This window comes from Cryptomeria japonica, chromosome 10, assembly GCF_030272615.1.
Source record: "Cryptomeria japonica chromosome 10, Sugi_1.0, whole genome shotgun sequence".
NCBI classification, from domain to species: domain Eukaryota; kingdom Viridiplantae; phylum Streptophyta; class Pinopsida; order Cupressales; family Cupressaceae; genus Cryptomeria; species Cryptomeria japonica.
Window position 1 is genome coordinate 361,142,111 of NC_081414.1, and position 11,722 is coordinate 361,153,832.

Genomic DNA, 11,722 nt, shown 5'->3' on the forward strand with positions numbered 1-11,722 from the left:
CCCTACCTACCCTTGCATCTCATTGAGCCACATGTCATCATTGTGTGCTCTCTTGTCTCTTAGCCTTGCCTTTATAAGTACGCTCATCTACATTGTATGAAACAACAACAATAATCTTGATGATCTAGTTGATCACATTTTGCATCATTGATAGGAATACAGTTTATTCTTGTCACATTTTGTTCTCTCTTATTTGTGTTTTCCATTGCCTCTAGATCTTGGCAAATTCTCACACTTATTTATGGTAACTATGGTGTGGGCTATTAGAGCAATTGTCATATGCCAAATGAAAGTAATTTGTAGAAAGATTATAAAGTTGCATGATTTCTGATGCAAACCCTAGGTTGATGTGTTGGCATCCTCCCTTTCATTTACTTACATCATTGGAAGTTCTATGATGGGGGGGGGGAACTCTCTAGCTTGTGTTTGTTGTCAATACAATGCCCCTTGATACAAGTTATCTATACAGTGGCATATCCCCACGATGTGATTTTGTTCCACATTGTCAATCTCTCTGTGATGTATCTTTCCTAAATAGTTTTTCCCTGCCTTGTTAAGTTGTAGTATTCTTGTCAATGAGTCATACAGATGACTGTCTGAAGTAAAATCAATGACACAAATACAGGCTTCACTTGGGATTGTTGTTCCGGATCCTCTATTTTTTATAGTTTGAGATAACATTAAAAAACATGAACTGTTCGAAGATCATCGTTAAGTCTTTCTTGTTGGGAACTTAATTTGTTGACTCAGCCAATATTATGAACAGTACAAAAATATAATCCTTCTTGCTCAAACATATTTATAATAAGTAATTTCTTACACGGAAATTTAAAGATAAATTCCTTTTGGGGACTTTAGCAATTAAAAATCTAATTAGTCTAAATGAGATACAAATATCATTGTGAAATTATGAAAATCAAACACAAATACTACCCACTCAGCGTTTCCCTGTAAATAATGTGTTAGATGCAAAGCCATAAAATCAAAATACGTACTGGATTGGATTTGTAGTTAGAAATTTACATTGCAGTTTACTCTAAAACCCCAGTCAGGGTTTCATAAAACTTAAAAGTGCAGCAAAACCCACATAGGTTTTCATAAACAAGTATTAAAACCCGCATAGGGTTTCATAAAATAGCATTCTAACACTAACTGCGGAATAGCCAATTTCGCAAAGAAAATGTTACAAAGTGGTGTGTGTCAAAAGAAAATATATAGGCATCTCACAGACATAAATCTGGTCTCACTGTAATCAATTTTTGAATCAAATAAATCCAAGTTTTGTTAATAAAAAATGATGACAACATACTGTGATGAGCCATAGCCGATCACTGAGTCTTCCGGCGGCGGGGAGGCTGTTCGATGGCCACTCTATAAATCCAGTAAACAAAAGCTATAAGATGTGCGACAATAAGAGCTGCCACTATAAAGGGCGCAAATTTAACTATACATGGCGATTCCTCTACTTTGATTGCCTCTGTCATCTTTGCCATCCAGTCTTTACTCCCCTTCCCTCTCTTCACCAATGAATTACAAAGCAACGCTGCTTCAGACGTTCAACAACAGCAAATTGATTGGAAAATAGAAGCTGGTACCTTACGAGATTTTCAGATTTTAACAATGACAAGCTAGAGCCCCATTGCTCTCTTTTATTTTTCCATATATACACTTCATATTTTTTATATATATACATACATATAACCGACATTAGTATATGTTATATATATATATTAAACGTATAAATAATGTAATTGTCACATTAATATTAATATTAAATTATTGATTCTAGAAATAAATATGATTGTTTTGCTTTAATGGTGGAATTGATTGGATTGAAACAATCTTTTAAATAGCTTCATTAAAATATTAAAATTTTATTCTTAGTGGAATTGATTGGATTGAAATAATCTTTTAAAAAGCTTCATTAAATTATTGAAATTGTATTCTAGTTGCTAATCTATCTAGCACCTCACTTCTGATACTTTAAGATCTTAATCTATCTTTTAACTTTCCTAATTCAATTCCAAGTCTTGCGCATTACCAATGATCTTCAAATTCTTGGCTAAAGTTTAAAAGAGGCATTTTAAATTGTTTATTGGCATTTTAGAGGTAAACAAGAACTTTTTAAAGTTTCCGATGATATCAAGGATCTTGTCAAATCCTACAATTCTTTCAAATGGTTTTCAAATGTCTTTCAATGTCTCTTACATCTTTCAATAGCATGATCTATATAAGATAATGTTGTTGAACATGTTTACAAGATTTTCAAGAGTTGCATAATAGTGACAATTACATAAATTAATTTGTGTTCAAATAATTTGAATCAAAAGCAAGAGTTCAATTACAAGCCAAAGGAGATACAAACATGAATACACTAAAATTGTAGTAGTAGATTGATTTTCAAGCATGTATATTGAATGCAAGATGCTTAAAAGCGTAGAGAAACAAACTATGTGATGTTTACTATGTATCATACATGTTTTCCAAAACATATTATAGAAGACATATACTAATGTGGGTTATTAACATGTATAATACAAGGAATAGAATTTTTTTCAAGTTTCTTTGTGAATGTTTGAAGATAAATGATTATTTACAATCTATTATTCAAATTTAGTATTATTATAAGTACAAGAACATGAAGCCTAATATGTGACTGGGAACGAATTTCTCAAACTTATGCCAAAAAAAAAATACATATGATAACTTCATTTTAGGAGTATTATAGAATTATTTGAAGATAATGAATTAATAATACTAATTGATGAAAACAAGTAATTTCAAGTATAGGCCTTTTCTTTTGAAAGTTGAATTTGACCAAAAAATCATATCAAGTTTTGGTTATTTCAAGACTATTCTTAGTAAACATAAGTAATTTAAAATTAATATCATATTATATTTTGGATGAAAGGGACGTGATGATAAAAAATGAACACATAGGTTGCTAAGGAGTGCTTCATTGATAATATATATGAATTTACATATATGGTTAAGATACAATTATTAAAAGAGTGAAGTTAAGTGTCAAGGTTCAAATTGGAGAGTAGTGACAATTAGAAAAATTGTTTGTATAAAATTATAACAACACATTGATTGCTAAGTATACACATATCATTCAAATTCAGTATGACGGCGCTAACAAGAACATGGAACCTAATATATAATTAGGAAATTATTTCTAGAAATTTTCCAAATATCACAATACAAATAAATTTTTTTATTGTAAAATATTTTACAATGTGAATATTTATAATGCCACTTAATTAGTAATGAATATCAACTATGTAAGTCAAGTAACAACTTATAAGATTCAAATCATGTTTCTCTTATATGTGAAATAATTCATTATCTATGTCCATGGTGATTGACTTTCCTACTACAAAATTGATGATTGTTGTGAGGAGACTCATGCCCGTGACATCAAAATTGAGATGATTTACAGTGGAGCATTCTATCATAATGAAATAGAAGCACACAAAGGCATATTTAATCTTTAAATTATTTGCCTATTAATACAACTAAAGCTTACACTATTAATTTCAATGGAAGGAAATAGACTTGGCATCATAATAGGGAGTAAACTTGTGAAAAAGTGGCATAAATTTCCAAACAAATTTGAGATCTCTAGAAGTAATTTGGATAGGGAAAGATGAAATAATATAGCATGAAGGTAGAGTTTATTTAGTTAATGATGTGTTGTCAATTTTGATTTCTTTGATTGATTGTAACACTATTACAAAAATTTACAACTTGGAATATGGCATTCAAATAGTGATCAAGATGTTAGTATAAGAATGCATTGAGACTTTTGAGGTATAGGATATATTCACATCCACAATTTAAGTTGGAACACTCCATCAAATTAGTCCATAATAGATTTTCACCTTCATGAGTTGCAAAACATGTTCCCTTACATATGTAAGTGTAGATCTAATAAATTGGTTGTGTGGAAAAACACCTTTGAGGGTTTGCTATAGATAGAGAGAAGATTTTTTACTTCCTTGATAATAGTTTGCTGGTGTGAATGGTATATATTACCTAATTGGATACCTCCTAGGTTCTATTCACACTAGTCTAGTTAAGTTTATTTGGGGTACACATAAGACACTTATCTCTTTGCATCTCATGCTATATGATTGTGACACATGTCATAATCTTGTGATATCATATCCTTTCACCTTGCCTATATAATGAAGACCTCATATGTACTTTATATAGCATTAATTCTTTTAATCATTATATCATTATTACATCCATAATCAAGCCATGTTGTTTTGGACTCACACTTATGTTATTTTGTGTGATTTGTGTGTGTGTGTGGGTGCGTGCGTGTTACTACTTATCAAATTGCCATTAGTTTTATATACAAAGTCATTCTATATACTCTAGTTGGTTACCACTACCGAAATATTTAGTCGGTATGAACAGCCTAGTCGGTTACAGAAGGAAAATAGTCACAAAGCCCAGTATACACCGAGCTGTCTACCGAGTGTTATTTCATGACTACCGAGTTGATATACACTGAGTGAAACGTGTTACCAGATTCATTGAACCTGGACACACATATGAAAACATGTTACAAGATCGAGGCACACAGAATCGTTATCACATTGGAAATTGCACATACAGATTTTGTATAATTTTGAGGTCATCTAACCAATGAAATATTTTGCATGGTTATTTATTCGAGAAATCATGTTTGTAAGATCGAAGCAATGAATCAGATCACCGACATAAGAAGTTTATTTTTACAGCATGAATTTAGGGTTAGAAAGAGGTGTGAATGTGAGAAATGTGTGTGCATATGTGTATAAAGCAAGACTTATGTGATACATGAGAAATCACAAAGTATTATGATTGTTACAGAGACACAGAGGTCATCGAGAAGGTTATCAGAGAACAGTCAAGGAACAGAGTAAACAAAAGGGTTTACCGAGTTACTTTATGAGTTACCGAGGTATGCTATAGGCAAGGTAATCTTATTTTGAGCACATAGAATTTGCTACATCATTTCAGATGTAAAGTTACGGATATTTGTAATGATTATATTGTAATATTTTGAAGTTGTAAGAGAAACCTTTAACAGGGTAAAAGACTCTAACCAAGTCTATAAATTGTAAATCCTTTAACCAGGTGCTACACTTATATAGTGTTGTATAAATTCTTTAGCAAGGTAGATCTAACTGATCTTAATACTCCTGACAGGGTAAGCTATCAGAAATAGCTAAATGTAGCTCTAACCGAGCACTCTTTATTATTGCAGTAGTGAAGTTGTGGGTGCCACCCCCACCGCAGTTTTTCTCTCTAACCAAGAGTTTCTGCGTGACCAAAATATATGTGTTATGGAGTGAATCATGTATGAATGTTATCTGTTGATTATAGTTTTGTTTTATGTTACTGCACTATTCTGTTTATGCATAACAGTAAAGATATTGTTGAGAAAAGGATTTGAAGTATTGATTCACCCCTCCCCTCTCAGTACATTAGCTTTACATATTGGGCCTAACATCGCATGGGTGTGTGTGTGCATGTGTGTGTGTGTGTGTGTGTGTGTGTGTGTGTGTGTGTGTGTGTGTGTGTGTGTGTGTGTGTGTGATCTAGGTTAATAATGGTAATATGACCAAATTTATCATAATACATCAAATACAACATTGTGAACAGCGAATGGAGGGAACAACGTAGCTAGCAGGAAATTTGAATTTTGTGAATGGAGGGAACAACGCAGTTGGTTCCTCTAGTTCTGTTGCCTCTGCAACACAAGGACCCACGGTTGATGATGAGGATGGGAGTCCAGATGGGGACCCACGACATCGGGACCCTCCTCCTGACCGTGAAACCTTGAAAGTTTCTTCCAAATCGAGTCCCGAGGGTGTGAAAGTTGACTTGGAAAAGGTAACCGAGGTGAAGGCTCTCAAACACTAGAATCGCCTTTTTGCAAACAAACCCACTGGTAAATTGTCCTTCCCCTCTGTGGAAGACATTTTTGATTAAAAAACTGGTAAATTTGCTATTGCAATTCTTGATATGGTCATCGATCATAGTATATCTTTAATGGCCTTTTCTCTAGTGGGAAAGTTTGTTGGGCCAAGACCCAATATTGAGGATGTTAGATCCTTTATTAAGAGGAAATGGAGGCTAAAAGGTCAGGTTGATGTTTCCACCCTGTCAAGGGGATTTTTTGTCTTATCTTTCTCCTATGGGGAAGACCTGGAAATGACCTTGAGCGGTGGACCGTGGATGTTTGGTAGATCTTTGTGAGATTTTGCCAAGATCAAGAGGCAATGGAAAGCACAAATAAGAGAGAACAAAATAGATGATAGAAATAAACTATATTCTATCAAGATGAAAAATATGATCAACTGGATCATTAAGCATTCGTTACATACAATGAATATGAGCCTACTTATATAGGCAAGGCTATATGGATATGTGAGCAGACAAACATGACATGTGGCTCAATAAGAAACAAGGGTAGGTAGGAAATAGGTGTGGGTAGGTAGGAGAAACAATATAATATTCCACATGAGGTGAATCACCCACTGAATGTGGAGTGTAACAACAAGATAAGTCCACAAAAGGTGGAAATTCTCCTACACACACTATCCCAATGTGGCACAAACACCCAAGTGTCTCATACCCAAACTACTATGAAATGCATTTCATAAGTAAACTTAAGTAAAGTGTAATAATATCCATGATGAATAATTATTTACACCAACGCCCCCCCCTTAAGTGCAACTTAGGGGAATGCACTAAAGTCTACAATGCAACTAAGTAATGCAAGATGGGTCCCGGCTACTAGGCCATGTTAGGTACCCATGTACAAATGCAAATGCATGAAAACCAATGCAATGAAATCTCTCACAAAGTGGGGAAAGAGAGAAAAACCCAATGGGAAAAAACACTCCCCCAAAAGAGAGATGAAAAACATACAAGAGAACTCTCATAGAAGAATGCGAGGAACAAAACCCCATGTGAGGAAAAAGTCCCCCCCATATGAGAGAAGAAGAGAAGCTAGGAAGCCCCCCCTTAATGTGGAATCTGCATCAATGATAGAAGCTTGATGTATGAAGAAACTGCTTCACGAACGTCAGACAACATTCCTCCCCTTAGGAAGAAACAAAACCAAAGGTGTATCCATGAAGTCTCCCCAATCATGAAGGGAAGATGTATGAAAAAAACTCATGATGAAAGGAATCTCTGAAAACTGCTCAAGTGTCCCCATGTCGATGCTGAAAGATACCCCTTCCAAAGGTGGTAAACTGTGCCACACTGCTGAAAAAGGCACTCCAAGATCTAGTGGAGATGGATGTAGAACATGTCCCAAAGACTCACATGTCTCCTCAAAAAATAAAGAGACCTCCTCCAATTGTTGTACATAAGTATCCACAATCATGTCAACCTCGAAAGAATGATCATGTAGAGAATGAACAAGAGGGTCAGAGTGTTCCCTCGCAACAATCGAAGAAGGATCACCTTCATCAAAGAGAAGATGAATGTCATCAATGATGTCCCCCAAATCTGCAATGTAGGATTCCACAAACAAACCTGCAATGTCTGTCAAGTAATCATCCCATGAATCTGAAGCTGGAAGACAATGAATATCCTACTGCACTGAATCACATGAAGGCAAAACTGTTGCACTATCTGCATCATCAGGTGCAATAGGTGATGTGATATCAATATGAGGAGATGAAATACAAGGCTCAAGAACGGGGTCACATGTGAGGATCCCCATGTTCAAGTGCCCAAAGTTCTCCTCAAAATTTGAACCATCACAAGAAGTGTGATCAACATGTGTAGAATCATCAAATGTGAAATCATCATCATCAACAAAATCTGAAAAGGAGTATAACCGAGATGCATGATCAACCACCCCAGTCGCAATGATAGCTCTAGTCTCCAAATCTCTAATGAAAACTGACTCAAGTGTGAACTCCACAACTCTCTTAGTTGCACCATGTGTGATTTGATAGATAGAAAGGAGATTGTTTGTCAAGTAGGGTACACACAACACATCATTGAAGGAGTTATCCCCAATGTCAATAGATACTTTCCCAATCACATCCATGTATGTATGATTGCCCATCAAAATCTGCGGCATGGTGCAAGGCTCAAATGTAGAGAACATAGACTGTGAAGATGCCATATGATGAGAAGCCCCCGAATCTAGAAGCCATCTCTCTGAATCATGAGTGGTAGTAGCACAAAGAGCTTTTCCTTTTCTTGTCCCAAAAGAGTGAGTCTTCCCACTTGTAGAAGCCATGAATGCTTGCCCTTTTCCTTTTGAATGTGAGGAAGTGGAAGTTGATGAATCATCCTTCTTGTAGACATTAGGCAAATCAATGTTATGCTTTTTGATGATATGTGTGAGCTCATCAATCTTTTTAAAATGGCAACGATGCTCCTCATGACCAAACTTTTTACAATAGGCACAAGAAGGTTTCTCCCTCTTTGGTGAATTATCCCTCTTGGAAAAGGATGTATCTCCTTGTTGTGGAGAGGACGATGCTTTGTCCTTAGGCTTTGATTGCCATTTCTTCTTGTTTGAGTTGTCCTTTCCTTGATTTCCTTTGTTCCCTTGATCTGCCACTAGTGCTTGAGACTTAGAAGCCTTAAGAATGCCCATGCTTATCAACTTAGTTTGTTCCATCATCAACATTTCATTGAAAGCATCAAATGTAGGCATTGTGTAGCTTGAACCCATTGTCATCCTATGGGTTTGGAAACTAGAAACAAATGCTGCATATTCTTGTGGAAGCTTGCCTATCAAGTTGAATATCAATTGAGTATCCTTCTTATCAATGCCACAATCTTTGAGTTGTGCCCTCAACTCATTTGCCTTAGTGACATAATCTTGTATAGTATCAAAGTTCTTGGGATCCAACATGGTGAGATCACTATCAATTTGATATCCCCTAATCTCATCAAATTGACCATATAAGTCTCGAAACTTTTGCCAAGCATCCTTGATTAGAGTACATTTCTCAATATGAAAAATGAGATCCTTTGATACATACTTTCTTAAGGTACCAATTGCCATGATATTTTTAGTGAGCCAATCCAAGTGACCAACTGGATCAACCTTAGGATCAGTAGGAGAAACAATAGTTCCATCAATGTAATGAGTTAGTCCTTTTTCCATAAGTTTACTCCATGCATCAATTTTCCAAGTAGCATAATTATGAGGAGTTAAGAGAGAAAACTTAGAAGAACCCATAGCAGCAAAAAGGAAGGAGCACAAGAGTACAAAAGCACAAGAGACACCCCCCCAAATTCACTCAATCAAAGTACCCCCCCAAAAATGATGATTTTGGCACTTTATATGTAGTGCGTGTACAATAGGCCACTTGCAAACAATGGCAAGGTGGACTTATGATTTTGTTTTACAACTGCCCCAATAGGCCGAGAACTACAAAGCAAAAGATCAGAAAGATAGATCTATGCAATACAAATGCCAAATTGGCCAAATAAGACCATATGATGAAAGTACAATTTCTACCCACAATTGCTACAAACTAATAGCATATTCTGAGAGTAGACAAAAAATAATGCACTTTCAAAAAAAACGGCACCTGAAAAGGAGTTTGTATGAGCCCGAACGGAGACTTGGAAGTTGCAAAAACAGGGATTGGACAGGTACAGTCACCAAAAACTGAGAATTATGAAAAATCTGTCCATCAAAATCAGAAAATAATTACACCACATGAAAGTACACAAAATTCTAGCCCATTTCAAAAAACATTGCACCAAAAAATGAGCAAAAATGAGCAAGATATGGCCATTTGAAGTTGAACTCCAAAATCAAAAAGCTCAATGAGAGGGGCCTGCAAATTTTTTGAAAAAATGATGATGTCAGCAGACTGCGGGGTTACATTTGACGGCCATATGACCGTCACCCAAACTTCATGGCTGACTGGGCGCTGATTTAGCGCTGACTGTGCAAGTGATTTGGCAGGTGATGTGGCAGCCAACTGGGCTACTGACATGGTAGGGTGATTTGGCAGCCAACTGGACTGCTGATGTGGCACTGATTGTGCGCTGTTGACTGGGCAGAAGGCACGGATCCCAAAAAATAATTTCAAAATTTATTTATTTATTTATTTTTTTTCAAAAAAAAATTTCAAACTGGAAAATAATTTTCAGATTTTTTTTTTTTTTTGAAAAAAAATCCAAAAATTCCATACCGTATCGCCCAAATTGGGTAGAAAACTTCCTCCACACCCAAAAATCTATTTTCGCCAAAATAGGTTGAATTTATACTCAATTTTTATGGAAATGGCCTCCCGGACGCAATGGTGAGGCCAAAAACGCTCTAAGATGCCTCCAAAAAATGCAGTCCCTCAGATCCGAAAATAGAAGCCTTCCACGATGTCTCCAAAAACCAATCAATGAAGCCCCAATGGCTCTTATACCATGTGAGATTTTGCCAAGATCAAGAGGCAATGGAAAGCACAAATAAGAGAGAACAAAATAGATGATATAAATAAACTATATTCTATCAAGATGAAAAATATGATCAACTGGATCATCAAGCATTCATTACATACAATGAATATGAGCCTGCTTATATAGGCAAGGCTATATGGATATGTGAGCACACAAACATGACATGTGGCTCAATAAGAAACAAGGGTAGGTAGGAAATAGGTGTGGGTAGGTAGGAGAAACAATATTATATTCCACATGAGGTGAATCACCCACTGAATGTGGAGTGTAACAACAAGATAAGTCCACAAAAGGTGGAAATTCTCCTACACACACTATCCCAATGTGGCACAAACACCCAAGTGTCTCATACCCAAACTACTATGAAATGCATTTCATAAGTAAACTTAAGTAAAGTGTAATAATATCCATGATGAATAATTATTTACACCAGCAATCTTCATTATCCCTAAGGAAATGGTCCCCAAATATGGAACTCAATGACTCCTTCTTTAAATCTGCCTCGGTCTGGGTTAGGCTGCCCGGCTTGCCGCTTGAATTATGGGTGGAGGATGTTTTTTCAAGTATTGCTAACTCATTTGGGGAGCTTGTTGCAATAGATCCTATGACAGCAGCTCGTAAGAGACTGGTATATGCGAGAATCTGTGTCAATATTTCTCAGAATATGGATCTTCCTAGTTCTATTGATATAAGATCCAAACTTGGGGAATGGGAACAGACTATAGAGTTTGAGTCCCTCCCCTTTATGTGCTTTTCCTGTAAGAAAGTTGGACATTGAGCTAAGGCTTTCCCTAGTAACCCCAAAAAACCTCTGAAGACTAATAATATTCACAAACAGGTATGGAGAGAGAAGATTATCATGAAGGAGGATAGTAGAGTGGAAGAAGGTAGTGGAAGTCCTAGTAACCCTAAAGACTTAATAGAAGTTGATAGGAAAGCTAGTCCTATTAAGGTTCCTCTTCTGGAGGAAAATAAAAAGGTTGAAAATAATGGATTTGAGATCAAAATAGTTAATGGTTTTGAAGTTTTACAGACTCAGGAGGAAGAGAATGTAGTTATAGAAGAGATCCTTGAAGAAGGTGAGATTGATGATATGAACGAATCCCAATATGAGGGCATTCAAGCTTCAGAAATCCAAAGTATTAAAGTTTGCCTACATGATTTTGAAAGACCTGAAGCTACTTTTGAAGGGAAGAATGAGTTTGGATCACCTCAGGGTAACCTAAACTCTTTATTTCAAAAGGTTGGAGTTAAAACGCCCACTTCATCCCAG

General features: G+C 35.8%; 1 protein-coding gene across 1 annotated transcript; it reads right to left on the reverse strand.

Annotated features, from left to right (window-relative positions):
• Positions 1-977: 977 nt before the first annotated feature.
• LOC131042773 (uncharacterized) lies at positions 978-1,665 on the reverse strand. The gene has a single exon (XM_057976094.2). It carries the CDS (start codon positions 1,491-1,493, stop codon positions 1,329-1,331), a length of 165 nt encoding a protein of 54 aa, XP_057832077.1. The 5' UTR covers positions 1,494-1,665; the 3' UTR covers positions 978-1,328.
• Between the last annotated feature and the right edge of the window lie 10,057 nt (positions 1,666-11,722).